At 34.1% G+C, this 15,235-nt stretch overlaps 1 protein-coding gene across 16 annotated transcripts in view; it reads right to left on the minus strand.

Moving 5' to 3' along the window:
* CHD9 (chromodomain helicase DNA binding protein 9) overlaps positions 1-15,235 on the minus strand; it is a 223,413-nt gene that overhangs the window by 45,931 nt on the left and 162,247 nt on the right. For all 16 annotated transcript variants that reach the window (XM_055412765.2, XM_055412768.2, XM_055412767.2 and 13 more), the window contains 8 exons: positions 13,641-13,817; positions 12,191-12,334; positions 11,839-12,094; positions 10,240-10,450; positions 8,165-8,360; positions 6,665-6,832; positions 5,782-5,961; positions 852-962 (listed from right to left, as the gene is read on the minus strand). In XM_055412765.2, coding sequence (XP_055268740.2) covers positions 852-962; positions 5,782-5,961; positions 6,665-6,832; positions 8,165-8,360; positions 10,240-10,450; positions 11,839-12,094; positions 12,191-12,334; positions 13,641-13,817 — 1,443 coding nt within the window. The remainder of the gene's footprint in view (positions 1-851; positions 963-5,781; positions 5,962-6,664; positions 6,833-8,164; positions 8,361-10,239; positions 10,451-11,838; positions 12,095-12,190; positions 12,335-13,640; positions 13,818-15,235) is intronic.

The raw sequence follows: 15,235 nt of genomic DNA on the forward strand, positions 1-15,235 counted from the left end.
TAATAAACATCTCTTTTCTAATTTACTTATTTATAATGTTTCACACATAATTATACATATTTCCAAAACATATTAAACAGTAATGATTATTTGGCAGTCGCATTATTCCTCATCGTAAAGTTTTACGTTTTAAAAGGCTACCTATTAAAATGGATCCCATGCATCAATGCTTAATATAAATTTCTTGAAACCATTTAGCAGTTATTTTGACAGTAGGTAAGACTTACAAACACTGATTCCTATAAATTATTAGACAGGTGTCTTTCGAAATGAAGTTATATTATCAGTTCCATGAACTCTGTGTTAGCTTTTTGGCCCTTTCTTAACTCCAAAGGGTTTTAAGTTTAAAAAGCCATTTTCTTTTTTCTTTAAATTTCATTAATACTTATTAAGCATAACAGATTCGTGTACATAAGCAGAAATGGATTTTAACTTTTTTTAGTTGTCAGAATTTGAAAATGCCACTTTCTTGATTGCATTTTTCTCCTTTTATAGTTGACTAGATCATCATTAATGAGATCTAACACCAAAAAAGCAAAATGAAGGTTAAAGAGTGAAACAAAAGTAATCCATTATTTGAAGACAATTAGAAAACTTAAAAACACATTATAATTTTAAGACATAAATAACCTCCAAAATTTAACTCTCCCTGTATTACAACCTATCATGTCAGGTATCTGAAGAATTAAATTGAAGCAGTGCCTGGTTCAATATGCTGTCATTTAACTGCCTTGTATCAACTTATTTACGCAGATAAATTTCAGTAAGTACATAGTCTGAACACCTTAAAATATTATAATAATAAATTATTCCAACAGGTAACTTTTTTTTTAAGGGACGGAAATACTTACTCTACCACTGATGGCATCTATATCTATTTCTGCCTTTTTCGCCCATTTTTGCCAGAAGTTGGGATCATCTAATGCAATATCTGTTCGGTTTCCAGATGCCACAAAACTTGCCTGAAATACATAATGGTAATTTTTCAAAATCTTTTGAAGCTTAGAGGAAAAATCTATTAAAGTATATCTAAAATCTTATCTCCTCATATTTACTGTGGATAGAATTTGAATTCAGCACATATATAATATGTACACTCAAAGGATGTTCCAAACTGCAGTGATCTGAAACACAGCACAGCATCTGCTTATGGCAAAAAGCTTAATACCACCAGAGGCTGGAGTTTTACGAGCAAAGTTAAAAGAGTTATTTAACTTTGGGTAAGCTGGGATCAAATCTTTTTGGTCAAAAAAATGACATGATACAGAATTGATTTTTAAAAATACACAAATATAAAGAAATTAGGCTACAAGAATTTTAAACCTATTTGCCCTATACAGTTCATTTTCTGGTATTTCTACTTTAAGTAGATATGTCTCCTTAAAAATGCAATGCAGAAGATGAGAAATAAAGAAAAATGAGTCACTGCCTATTTTTATTTTAAAAAACTCTTTTCCTAACAACAAAAATACTGCATAAGCACTGCAAAAATTAACAAATTACAGAGGAATAAAAGAAAATAAAAATGATTTATTTTCTTACATATTACAGAAATTATATAAAATCTTTTAACTAAATCAAACTCTAGACATTATAGTTTGACACTGTAATTCATGAATAACCATTATCTGCCACTTAAGGTCCTAAAAATAGATATGCTGCTTCAAAGAAAAGTCATCACAGTGCTTTATGAAAATGAAATATGCAGTAAAGATATATAATACTTTAAGAAAAGAGCCTAAACAGTGGCAGATTTTATTTTCATCCTCCAAAATCACTGTGGATGATGACTGCGGAAGAAAAGCTATGACAAACCTAGACAGTGTATTAAAAAGCAGAGACATCACTTTGCCGACAAAGGTCTATACAGTCAAAGCTACAGTTTTTCCAGTAGTCATGTACAGATGTGAGAGTTGGATCATAAAGAAGGCTGAATGCCTAAGAATTGATGCTTTTGAACTGTGGTGCTGGAGAAGATTCTTCAGAATCCCTTGGAAAGCAAGGAGAGCAAACCAGTTAATCTTAAAAGAAATCAACCCTGAATATTCAAATTGGAAGGACTGATGCTGAAGATGAAACTCCAATACTTTGGCCACCTGAAGCAGAGAGCTGAGTCACTGGAAAAGATCCTGATGCTGGGAAAGATTGAGGGCTGGAGGAGAAGGGGGCATCAGAGAATGAGATGTTTGGATGGCATCACAATGTCAACGCACTTGAATTTGAGCAAACTCTGGGAGATAGTAAAGGACAGGAAATCCGGGGAGGCTGCAGTCCATGGGGTTGCAAAGAACTGGACATAACTGAGCAACTGAACAACAAAACTTCTGTGAAAATAATGGAAGAATATAGTCACATAAAATGATTTGCAAAAGAGAATATAATTAGTGAATCATTGTAGGATAATGGCTAATTAGCTAAGGTATAATCAAATGATAAAAATCTTCATTTGCATTTCAATGGAACTTTAAAATGCAGAAAATTACACATAGGTAATAAAACTACTACAAGTAAACAAGCCATTTATGAAATTCAAGATAACTGAAAGTTTTAACACTGATGGTATCCAGGAATTAGTACTGGAAATTCCCAGGCAGTCCTGTGGTTAGGACACTGCACTTTCATTGTTGAAGATGTGTGTTCAATCCCTGGCGGAGGAACTAAGATCCCAGCCCCCCACATCCCCCAAAATTGTTTACTATATTTAACTAAGTCTAGTTAGTCTTATTATGCACCCTGCTCCATATATGTAGTGAAGAAAGTGAAAGTGTCAGTCGCTCAGTTGTGTCCGACTCTGTGATACCATCGACTGTAGCCCACCAGGCTCCTCTGTTCATTGGATTCTCCAGGCAAGAATACTAGAGTCGGTTGCCATTTTCTTATCCAGGGAATCTTCCAAACCCAGGGATCGAACCCAAGTTTCCTGCATTGCAGGCAGATTCTTTACTGTCTGAGCCACCAAGGAAACCTGCTCCATATATGGAGCTTCTTATCAAAAACTATTTGGTAATGCAAAGAAACAGGTATTGGAATTACAGTTACCAAAACCACTGAAAACAACTGAGGAACTGAAGTTCTGGAAGTTCTAGGGAAAAGTCAAAAATAGTACCAACTTATTCCTTTGGTGCCACTACATAGTAGTGCCATATTCTACTATGCCAAATGCCCATCATACAGTGGCATTTCCACACCATTATGGAAATGAAAAAATTATAAGTACAGGCTTATGAGGTACCTCTTTAGCTATTGTAGTGTTACCTCTTCAGTAAGCTCTTTTTTCAAATACAACAATTACTATCTGGTCTGAAGGTTTAAAATAGATACATAAGTGTTTAAGTATTTCATATTCTTAGAGTACAGCTGGTTATGATTAGACACCTGAGGAAAATAAAACTCACAGAGCACTTTATAGTAAAGAAGGAAAAGGTCCAGGATGATTATTAGGTTCTCCTTTCAGGACAAGAAAAACTCATCAATGTTAACTGTCCAGGGTTACTAAGCTTATGAGCCAGAATTCAAGTCTTGCTGTTCTGACTTTTCATGACTATTAGAATTAACACTGTAAATGAAGATATGCCATCATTAATTAAAAAATAATTAAGAGAATATCCCTATGCTCAGTTTAACCAACAAAGGTGATTTCTATGACTAATACCTTTTGGTTAAACTAACTAAACTTCAGATAATTTCAGGCAAGAGGGGGAAAATACACAGTGTGTACATAGTATGTTGACAACTTGAGTAAGGAATCCAAAGGAAACAAGATTTCCCAGGAAAGAGGCTAGACCCAGGGTATATCTAACCAATCATGACTAATTTTAGTTCTTAACCTTATACTTCTACAGTATTTCTTGTTTCCACAATACTACTTTCTTCTGCTTTTTTCTCTATTGACTCCCAAATCTGTAACTTAGGCAACTCTCCTGGATATCTCCATTTGGATGCCCTATAAATGTCACAAATACAGGAGCCCCAATATTTTATTTTCTCCATATGAACTTCCTCTTCTGCATTCTCTGTTTTACTTAATGACACCAGAAATTGGGTTAGAAATTTACATTAAAGTTATTTTTGACAACTCCTTCCACAAATTTCTAACTGCTTATCAATTCCTGTTGATTCAAATGGGTCTCCACTGTTCTGGTTAGCCCATCGACACAGCTTACAGAAGTCTTTTATCTGGTCTCTATACTTTCAGTCTTTCACATTTCAATCTCATTCTCTACACTGATGCTAGAGTTAAATTTCTAAACCAGACAGCACTATGTCCATTTTCTGCTTGAAGGGATTTAAAAGCTTTTCAACTGCCTCACAATCAAGTTCAAATTCTTCAAAATGGAATTTTTTTTAGCTTTTAGGTCCAATCTCCCTAACCTTCATTTCATTTCCATTTTAATTTACTCTGCACATCCATACACACCTGCACCACAGTTCTTGAAATCTTCCTTATAGTTTAGCAACATATAGTTCATTTTTGTGGCTTTCTCTTTCTGTAACACAACTAAATTTAAACTTCCTTCCAGAGTCAGCTTAAATGTATTTCCTCTGCAAAGACTTTCCTGATGTGTTGTTCTCCCATTTTATGCAGAATTAATACTTTCTCTTTTACTCTTTCTCAGTGGCTAGGATCCTTTCACTTTAGTACCTCCACCACTTAGTGAAGCACCTGACAACATGCTTACGTTAGTCTGCTTACTGAGTGCAAGAGGAAAATTCTCATCTGAAGACGGGTTATCATCACTTCTGGTGTAGCCCCTGGATTACCTGCCATACTACACTGCTCTCCATAAAGACGTACAAAGACATCCGGGTTGGAAGTAGACAGGGTGCGAAGGAAGAAAATGCAGAAAGGAAATAAAGTGTGAAGGAGAAATCTGTATGAATCACTACAGGTGGGATAGAACACTGCAATAAAAAACTCTTTAGATGAACACAAGATAAACATTTACCAGCAGGGAGGTGGGGGAGGGAAGAAGGGAAGAGGGTGGGCATAAAGGTGGCTAGTACATTTTTTAAATGTTTTCCCCAAATGGGAATGTTAAAATAATATTTCTTTCCAATACACAAACTTCATCTTACTCTCAAGTGTTTAAACTTGATTTAAACACTTAAAATGAAAATAGAAATCCTTTCTCTTCTTTCAGTTCACTTCAGTTCAGCTCAGTCGTGACCAACTCTTTGCGACTCCATGAATCACATCACGCCAAGCCTTCCTGTCCATCACCAACTCCCGGAGTTCACTCAAACTCATGTCCATCGAGTCGGTGATGCCATCCAGCCATCTCATTCTCTGCTGTCCCCTTCTCCTCCTGCTCCCAATCCCTCCCAGCATCAGAGTCTTTTCCAGTGAGTCAACTCTTCGCATGAGGTGGCCAAAGTATTGGAGTTTCGCTTTAGCATCAGTCCTTTAAGTACTCTAAATTATTATAAGTTAATATAAAATGATTTAACCTCCTACGCTATGTTACTTATATTTTACTCTTTCACATGTATGTTCTTTCATTTCTTAACTTCAAATGTTCTACTCTAATTAATACTTAGAACCATTTCTAGTTATTAACCCCTACTCCACCCATTTCACTAGCATAAGAATACATGTGAAATTTGATATGAGACAGCAGATAAAAATGAAGGGAAAGAATATATTACCTACTTCTTTTGAGTAATTCTGTTTATTTAAACATTAAGTAGGTGCTCCTCAAATAATAGTAAAATAAGAAACAGTTAATTTCTTTTTACGAGAGAACACTACAGGTATAGTTATAAAATATCACTCACTGTTACCTTGGCAAATGTTGACCCACGTCCTTCTGATTCAATTGTAATGGTCTTTGTACGACGTAGTAAAATCTGATCAATATCTTCTTCACAGAATTTAGAGCCTTCATCTTCTTCTTCCATAATGGCACCATAAGCACCTCTTCGAAGCAGATCTTCTATTTCCTTTTTGGAAAGCTGTTGAATCTAAAGAGTAAAAATTTTGGTAATAATTCTGTAAAGTTCATAAAATGAGAAAATATCCCTAGAGAACATGAAAAAACCACAGAAGTCACGTTAAAATTGCATTTTGGGCTCGGGGAGTACCGAGAGAATTCTCTGAAGAACATATTGGTATTTTTGACTCTCCTATCTTTAAACTAAGATCTGCCATTTGCCCATGATAACTTCAGTTAAAACAAAGCCTCTGGGGCAGGTAATCTCTCAAGGTTCTTTTCAGTATTAGAATTCAATAGTTGTTATAGTCACAAGGTATAAAAAAGATTTTGAGGGGAAAAATGATAAAAACATCATTTATAACAAGACAAAGCCAACGGTGGTAGTTTAGCCCTAAAGAAACCAATTTGAAAACTTTATAGAAAAAAATGTGGAAAAACAAGAAATTCTATTTTGGCGTATCATAATACAAACATCTTGAAAAAGGAAGAATTTCTTCTTTTGAGAGTAGTGAATCCTACTCTTAGGATTCACAAGTATTGGAGCTATATAGACAGAACAGGTTCCAAAAGTGTAAACTAATAAATACAGCTCTATTCTGAAATTCCTCCTTACATGAAAATATCTACTTAGTGTTCAATATGAATGAAAATTAAATAATATGCTATCTTGGGTTTAAATTAAATGTAAACAAAAACAGGAAAACTCGAAGTAAAGAAGAAAATATACATACACCACCAACATTACTTTCTCTTCCACTCATGCTCTGTAACACAGCCTTATCTAGACCCAGTTTCAGACTGGCTCGGTCAAACATCTCTCTTTCATATGAGTTACGAGTCACTAGTCGGTAGACTTTAACTGCTTTATTCTGACCAATTCTGTGGCAACGAGCTTGGGCCTGTAAAAAATGAAACGTTATAGATTCAATTTATTTTATAAAAATAGCATAAAAGGCATTACACATTAAGCTATCTTGATGGAATATAAAAATATGTGTAAGAATATTTTAGACACTCCTGCTACTGTATTGCATGTAACTTTTCTCTGGAAATGAAGGCAGAACTTACTAAAATGAGAAATGATTCCAAAATCAGTAATAAATTAAAATTTAAATGTGTACTGCAGAGAATATGAATCCATGAAGAAATATCACAATCAGCAATGAGTTAAAATTTAAACTATGTTGGAGAACATAAATCCATGAAGTAATACTATTTCTTAAAGAGTGTGACATCAATATAATTCTGGACAAGAAGATAAATTCTATGAACAAATTTTTTAGCTGCTGGCTTTAAACTTAAACTTTAACCCTAAATTTCTAGTTTTTTTCTCCCTGCTACATTATTAACAATCCTTTCAATATATTTTAGTTAAGCTGGGTAATTCTGAGAGGGCTAAAAACTTAAAGTGAATAACTCTGTAGGCCTAAATTTTACTTAAATATGCAAAGAACAAATTATCTAATATGTAGACATTTTGAAAGTAAAGACAGCAGAGATCACATAAGAGCTTCATATATTATCTCAAATTTCTACTGAACTTAAAATCTGTCTGATAAATTTTGAACTAGATTATACAAATGAAAGGTTAAAACATTACTGCTTATTAAATCAGGTATATTCTCAAGAATAATATCAATTACAGTACTACTGAGACTACTATGAACAATAAAAGAAGAGTTTCTTCAATACTTTGTTCTCGTCTAGTATCCTTCCTAGAAACACATTTTCTGTAAACTCTGACTCATTATAAACACTAATTAATATTTCCATGCTTCTATGAAGTTCAAGTAGTCTTAATTTAAGTGTATACATTAATTTTCTCTAGTATTTCATAAAAAGCAAATTCAATTATGTCTCAATTCTATGCATACTATATTATGTAATGATTAAAAAGACGAAATCACGATAAGCACTTATTTTTAAAGAAGTAAAATAAACTATTCTTAAACTTATTCTAAGCATTTCACAAATATATATGATATACTCTAAATAATTAAATATTATATTCAAGTAGGTAAGCTATTTTTATGAAGATATATAATCTAAATAAGTATATTTTATTATATTTTACTGTCTTTAAAATAAAATAATTTCATCTATTTTATTTGGCACTGATATTTCTTAGGGAAATATACATGTTAATTGTCCAAATAAAAATAAAACAGGTGGATTATCAAAGATAGCTATGGAAATTTTAAAAAATTCTCTTAGCCAGGGAATTTGTTTACCTGAAGGTCATTTTGAGGATTCCAATCAGAATCAAAAATTATACATGTATCAGCTGCGGTTAAGTTGATGCCCAACCCACCAGCTCGGGTACACAGAAGAAAGACAAATCGATCTGAATCAGGTTTACTAAATCGATCTATAGCAGCTTGTCGAAGATTCCCTCTGACTCTTCCATCAATTCGCTCATATAAATATCTATCAAGTGAAATGCAATATATTTAGATAAATGGATATAATGAAAATAAAGGCATTCTATCAAATTGACAGACACACAGCTATCAGTTTTGCTACAACATTAATGTTCACTACAAATTTAAGAAGGGATATTACCCCAATTAGTTTCTATGGTTTTATAATTCTCAGTGTTTGTGCTAAACAGGAAACACAAAATAATATAAAGTTACAAAATCTCTGCATTACTGGGTGTATAGGTAAAAAGCTTTACAATTAATATACTTTACTGATCTCACTGGGCTTGCCAGGTGGTTCTAGAGGTAAAGAACCTGCCTGCCAATGAGACGAGGATTTGATCCCTGGGTCAGGAAGATCCCCTGGAGGAGGGAAAGGCAACCCACTTCAGTATTCTTGCCTGGAGGATCCCATGGACAAAAGACCCTGGTAGGCTACAGTCCATAGGGTCGCAGAGTTGGAAGGACTGAAGTGACTCAGCATGCATGCACTAATCTCACTATAACAAGTGATTTTTTTTTTTTTGGTGGGAGGCAAGAAACAAAGGTTTAAATAAAACTTGATACAAGAAGCTTAAAACATTTCTCTGTACCTCAATCATGTTACTCTCTCAACTGATAAACTTGCCTGTAAACTCTAATTTATTAAGGGCAAACTATAATGTTAATTCTTCAAAGTCATCACTGCCAAACAATTAAATTTTAACTTCTTTTATCCTTCCTCATTTAACATAAAACTGAGAAGTTGCTAGACATCAATAAATATAAAATACATAAAGACTTTGGAACTAGAAGAGGAATACACATGACTCTTGCCACACCTCTTCTGGTTTAAGGCACTTATTTCCACTTATAATTTAGTCTTATCAGCAGTTGCACTGATATCTTTGGGGCCTGTAAAAGGGGGAGTGTGACTCCTAATAGTGTTACTTTTGAATCAAAGAAATCTGAGGTTTTCCATGAAATTCATCTTAAGTCAAATTTATCTTTATCTTATAAAGTTATTTGTGTAAAGACATCAAGAAAATGCAAGAATGGCTATTTTAAGAGTATAAAACAGAGAATAAAAATTTTGGAATAAGACTAAAGGAGAGAACACTGACAGTAAAAGTGGAACCGAAAACAAAATGAAAAATAAAAATGTCCTATAAAATATCTGCAAATATAAACTGGCATAGACTGATCTTTACTTATTAATAAGGGTCAAAATATCATCAAGTAAAATTACAGCTGAATTTTCAGATTCTCTTTGATAGTAATGTGTTGATTTCTAGTTGGCCCACAAATACTCTGATAAATATCCTATGATAAATGTCTTATTTATCTAAATACTGATTAGATATTATTGCAGAGATTATCTTACTGCCATACACACAAGAAAACAAACCAAAACAAAAAACCCACAGTAAACACATGAGAAAAGATGAAAGCAAGAGCAAATATCATACAGTGTACACTAAGTCAAAGTCCAGCAAGTTCAGGTTCTAACTTTAACACTGAAAAGGATCCGAAAAAGGATCTTGAATCATTTTCTTCAATTTTGAAGATGGTTATTAAATCCATTTAAAATGACTGTTGCTACTACAAGGTTAACAAACACATCAAATAAAATGTAACCTAATATACCCATTAATAGGTCAGCAAATATCTATGTCCAAAATTTTCTTAGTCTCATTAGCCCTGTCTGTTGTTGCAAAATATGTAGGTTAGGAAAACCTGATACATAATCTTAAACAATCTTTATGTACAGATTTAAATGGATTCTAATCTACATAAAAAGGAAGACTTGAGTAAAGTTGGGTTACAGTAAACCATTCTGCAGAAACCTTAATACCATATACTTAGCATACTTTATAGTATAATTCATGGCGAATTACATGCCTTACCTTTTATGTATAAGATAGTCCTCCAGGATATCAAGGCAGCGTACCATCTGAGAGAAGATGAGCACTTTATGACCTCCTGCTTTCATTTTGGGAAGCAATTTATCAATAAGGACCAATTTACCAGCAGACTGGATCATTGCTTGAAGATGAAAATCAGAAGCAGCTGGATTATATGTATCTCTAAATTCTCCAAGTATTTTCTCCTCAGCACCTGTCAAAGAAATATAAGAAGATAGCTGCTGCTGCTGCTAAGTCACTTTAGTCGTGTCCGACTCTGTGCGACCCCATAGACGGCAGCCCACTAGGCTCCCCCGTCCCTGGGATTCTCCAGGCAAAAACACTGGAGTGGGTTGCCATTTCCTTCTCCAATGTGTGAAAGTGAAAAGTGAAAGTGAAGTCGCTCAGTCGTGTCCGACTCGTAGCGACCCCACGGACTGCAGCCTACCAGGCTCCTCCATCCATGGGATTTTCCAGGCAAGAGTACTGGAGTGGCTTGCCATTGCCTTCTCCGTAAGAAGACAGCATCAACACACAAATGCAGATACTCTCAACTACTTTCTTTTTAAATTAGTGATCTTCTGTGCTTCTTTAATACATTAAAATCTTCTAATGTAGGTACACTGTTAGAATTATTTATGTTTGTGGGTAAATCCCCACCAACACCAGCCTTTAATTCCAGTGAGGATAAAAACAGTGTCTTAAGCATTTTTTTAATATCCCAAAACAACTGGCATAATGTCTTACATAAATTTATGTTTGCTAAATGTTGAATGGATGTTCTTAGTATAAGAATTAGTGAAAATGTGGTTCTATCCTAAGTGAGTAAACACAAACTTTTAAATAAACTTCTAGTATTTAAAAACCAATACAAATGTGGTCACCACTGCAAGGTGATCATAACCTAGATGTGTCCATAGGCATCCTGCTTGCCATCAAAACAAGCAAACAGGAAAAATTAGAAGGGAAGTCAAGTTATAGTTCTTTGACCACACTTTTAGAGTCTAGATTAGCATTAAGGGTGCTCTCCTTTCCTCCAGCCTGTCTAGCCATAAGAGTACCAGAACTGCAAGTGAGTGAGTTACTGGTCTAAGAAATGGCTTGTCTTGCATAGAGTATATTCCCAGGAATAAGTAAAAGTACTCAAATGTACAGACAGATCATTAATAGAGAAGCTAATAAGATATTGAAAAGTAATGTTATCAGAACACACAAATTTAGAGACAATAACTAGAGTATCCAGACTGAAAAGAAACCAGGAAGAAAAATGTAAATTCGGAGATTCAAACATGGGCTTTATGGTCTTTGTCCATGAAGAGGATTAAGCTGGTAGAGGAACCGCACTCCAGTTAGACTGAACACGTCTCCCGCTTTTGTAACCTGGTGATGCTAACATGGGACACTGTTAGGAAGTAGTAGCTCACACCGCCCCCGACTCTGGAACAACTGTTATCCCACAGAACACCAGGGTGGAGAGTTACAGGGTCAGGGCCTTTCCTTGTAGCAGCTACCACATCTGTGTTACTTTTATTGGGCATCTGTTATTTTTTTCATGAGTATCTGTTAAAAGCAAAGGATTTCTCTGCAATCCTTTTCGACTACCTTTGATAAGATAAGGGTGATTACAGCACTTCCTGAGCTCCATCATGGTATTGACCAAGTTGGGTACATTAGTCTGCCCTGCTCCTTTGGATAAAAATGAAAAGTTCTTCTCCAGTATAGCCCGGTAGTATTTTTTCTGAATGTTAGTAAGTTCTACTTCAATGATGGTTTCTTCCTTAGGTGCCAACTTCTTTTCCACATCTTCTTTCAATCGTCTCAACATCATTGGTTTCAAGATAGCCTGAAGTTTCTGCACCTGCATAAAAAATGATGAAAATATAGGTAGCATACATATGCATAATTACACTGAGAAGAGATTTGATGTACCTATTTACAAAGACTAATAGGATACCTGTTCCTCTGTTTTCAGATCCCCAAATTCTTGCATAAACGTTGATTCAGAAGGAAACCTTAGGGGCTCCAGAAAGTGAAGAAGACTGAATAGTTCTTCAACTGTATTTTGGAGAGGTGTGCCAGTCAAAAGCACCTTGTGTTCCTATATAAAGAAAGAATAACATGCCAATAACATGTATCAAGTCCATGTCAAACACTACTGTGCTAATATGATATGAAAGTTGACACAGATTATCAAATGTTTCCATGTTTTTGAAAAGCAAACATTCTTCTGACCATAATTTTCAAGAATCAACTCAAAATATATCTCCACCCACTCATCTTCATTAAATTACTCTCATTGACTCTGCATTATTCTCATAATAGCTTACTTTGTCTGCTATTTTTACCTATTGCTTTTAAAAGAAAAATAGTAAATAATTAGAAGTGTATTTTTAGGTTTTTATTCAAGGAAACAGACAAATTCTTGGGGGGTACTTAGCCATTCTTGGCATGGTAATTTGTATACAAAACAGTGCTCTTTATAATACAGCAGATCATCACTTGATTTCTTACAAAAGAACAAGTTCTTACATCATTAAAGTAACAATCCAACAATGTGAAGGGCTGACTGGAATAAATCTGAGCTAGAAATGCATTACAAATAAACATAATAGTAACAGAAGGAGATAAAAATATTTTAGTGATAATAGTATAAAGTATTTAAAATCTGATTTGAAAATACCTCTAAATTCTTAAGCAAAATATTTATATATGTATCTGCATGCCTACATAAGTATCTGATGTTAGTAAATAGTCTAAACTGGTAACACTGGAGTAAGGAGTGGAGACTACGAGTAGGCATGGATGAAGACTATGAAGGAGCACTTTACTGTTTTACTTGATGTAGTTCTTCTGTACTTTATGTAGTTCTGTACAAATGTACTTGAGTCATTTGTTCAAGTGCTCATGTACTAAGTATGTGATGCTAATTAAATCGAAATGTTAAAAAACACAAAATACTTTGATTTGAAAGCAAACACATTAATAAGATGACTTTCAAAAATCCCATTAACTATAATAAATACACGCTAATTGTGCAGAAACTTTATTCCTCTATGATAAAATGATCTGAATAATATTTTAACTTTGGTGAAAGGGCTTTTTATTGAGGAATTTAGCCTTAAAACTTATACTTTTATTTCTTTTCAATAGGACACTCTCCCAAAGTTTCTTTTTAAATTACAAAATTACTAAAGCTTTTAAGAGAAAAGTACTAAAACGTTTAAGCCTTAGAAAACAGATGAGATTTTTCCCCCTTACTAATTAAAGCAAAATAATGTTAATTATCAGATAGAAATTAGAAATCTGTATTTTAAAATAAAAAAAAGGAATAAGTTTTTGGCACTAGCTCTTTTTACTATGTAGCTAAGAAATGGAAGTCATTAAAATGACATTAAGTCACTTACCAGATTCATGAGTTTCAGACCTTCTAGAAGTTTACAGTTTTTATTTTTTAACCTATGTGCTTCATCAATAATTACACATCGCCATTCAATTGCATTAAGCTCTCCACAGCCTCCAAGAATCATTTCAAAAGTGGTGATGATGGCTTGGAATCTGTAAGCTCCTCGAATAATACGCCCCTAGAAATTTATTACCAAATGTAATAATTTGCTAGACTGTCTTGATCATAATTTTTAATTCCTATCAAGCAGCATACAAATCACTTAATGACATGAGCTATAAAACATTTTCCATAGAAAATTTTACATATGCAGAGATACTCCCTTAAAATGAGGAACCTCAGCATTAAAACTGTGTTAGATTGTAGTTTTCAAGAATGTTGTCAAAAATTTTGCCAAAACAATGATACAATTAATTATATCCAAAAAAGAATTCCTTGATAAGACATTTGATAATTTTTAAGAATCTTATTAACAATGTTAAGTCAAAAAATAAATGGTTATTATAAAATCTTTATAAATTATAAAGAAATTTCAGTATTAATGTTTACTATTTATATCCATGACTCCACACATATAATGGCAAATAAGTAGTAAATATAAAAACTGGCCACTCATGTCATTTAGTTAGCAAGTATTTACTGGGTGTTTATGTGCCAGACTCTGTTCTAGCTGCACGAAATACAGCAGTAAACAAGACAGACAAAACTAATTATCCAAGTGGAACTCAAGTTTAAGTTCCAATTACTCAAATATAGAACATAACCGTTAAGGAAAAAAGAAACCCCAAAATTAAAAAACAAAATCAAAGAAATTATGTTAGAAAGTAATAAAGGTCACAGACTCAGATAACACAGGGATGTGTATGGGAAGTATGGGCTCGGAGGTGACCATTCCAACTCTATTTACAATGGCTGGGAGGCCATCACTAAGAAGTGACATTTGAGCAAAGTCCTGAAGATCAGGGAGGAAGGCATGTTGATATCTAGAGATCTGATCCAGGAAGCATTCTTGGTAGAAACAGAGAATGTGAATGGCATAACACGGGAATATCTTTGGCAGTATTCTAATATTAGCAAGAAATCCAGTGAGACTAAAATCCAGTGAATGGAGGGGATGAGGCTGTATAGGGTCTTGAAAGCTGTGGTGGGGACTCTTGGCTTTTACTTTGAGCAAGAAGCTATTAGAGGGTTTTGAGACAAGAAGTATCATGATTTGACATATTTTAAAAGAATTCCTTGGCTGTTATGGTAAAAATAGTCTGAAAAAGGCCAAGGACAGGATCATAGAAACCAGTTAAGAGGCTGTTGCACTAATTCAAACAAGAGATCATCAATGGAGGCCATGAGATTTGGAGGCCTCCATCATCAATGGAGGCCAGTTCTGGATTTAATTTGAAGGCGGAATCAACAGGATTTACCAACGGATAGGAATGGAGTGAGTTTAAGAGGATTCAAGTTTTGACTAAACTTTTGGGATCAAACAACTAGAAGCTGGGGTTGCCATTTACTACCATGAGGAAATGCAGGATTTCAGTTTTGGACATGTTATGTTTGAGATGTCTATTAGCTATTCAAGTGGAGTAATTGAGTAGGCAT

The sequence above is a fragment of the Moschus berezovskii genome, chromosome 22, assembly GCF_049115385.1.
Source record: "Moschus berezovskii isolate FMDL1 chromosome 22, NW_MosBer_1.0, whole genome shotgun sequence".
NCBI classification, from domain to species: domain Eukaryota; kingdom Metazoa; phylum Chordata; class Mammalia; order Artiodactyla; family Moschidae; genus Moschus; species Moschus berezovskii.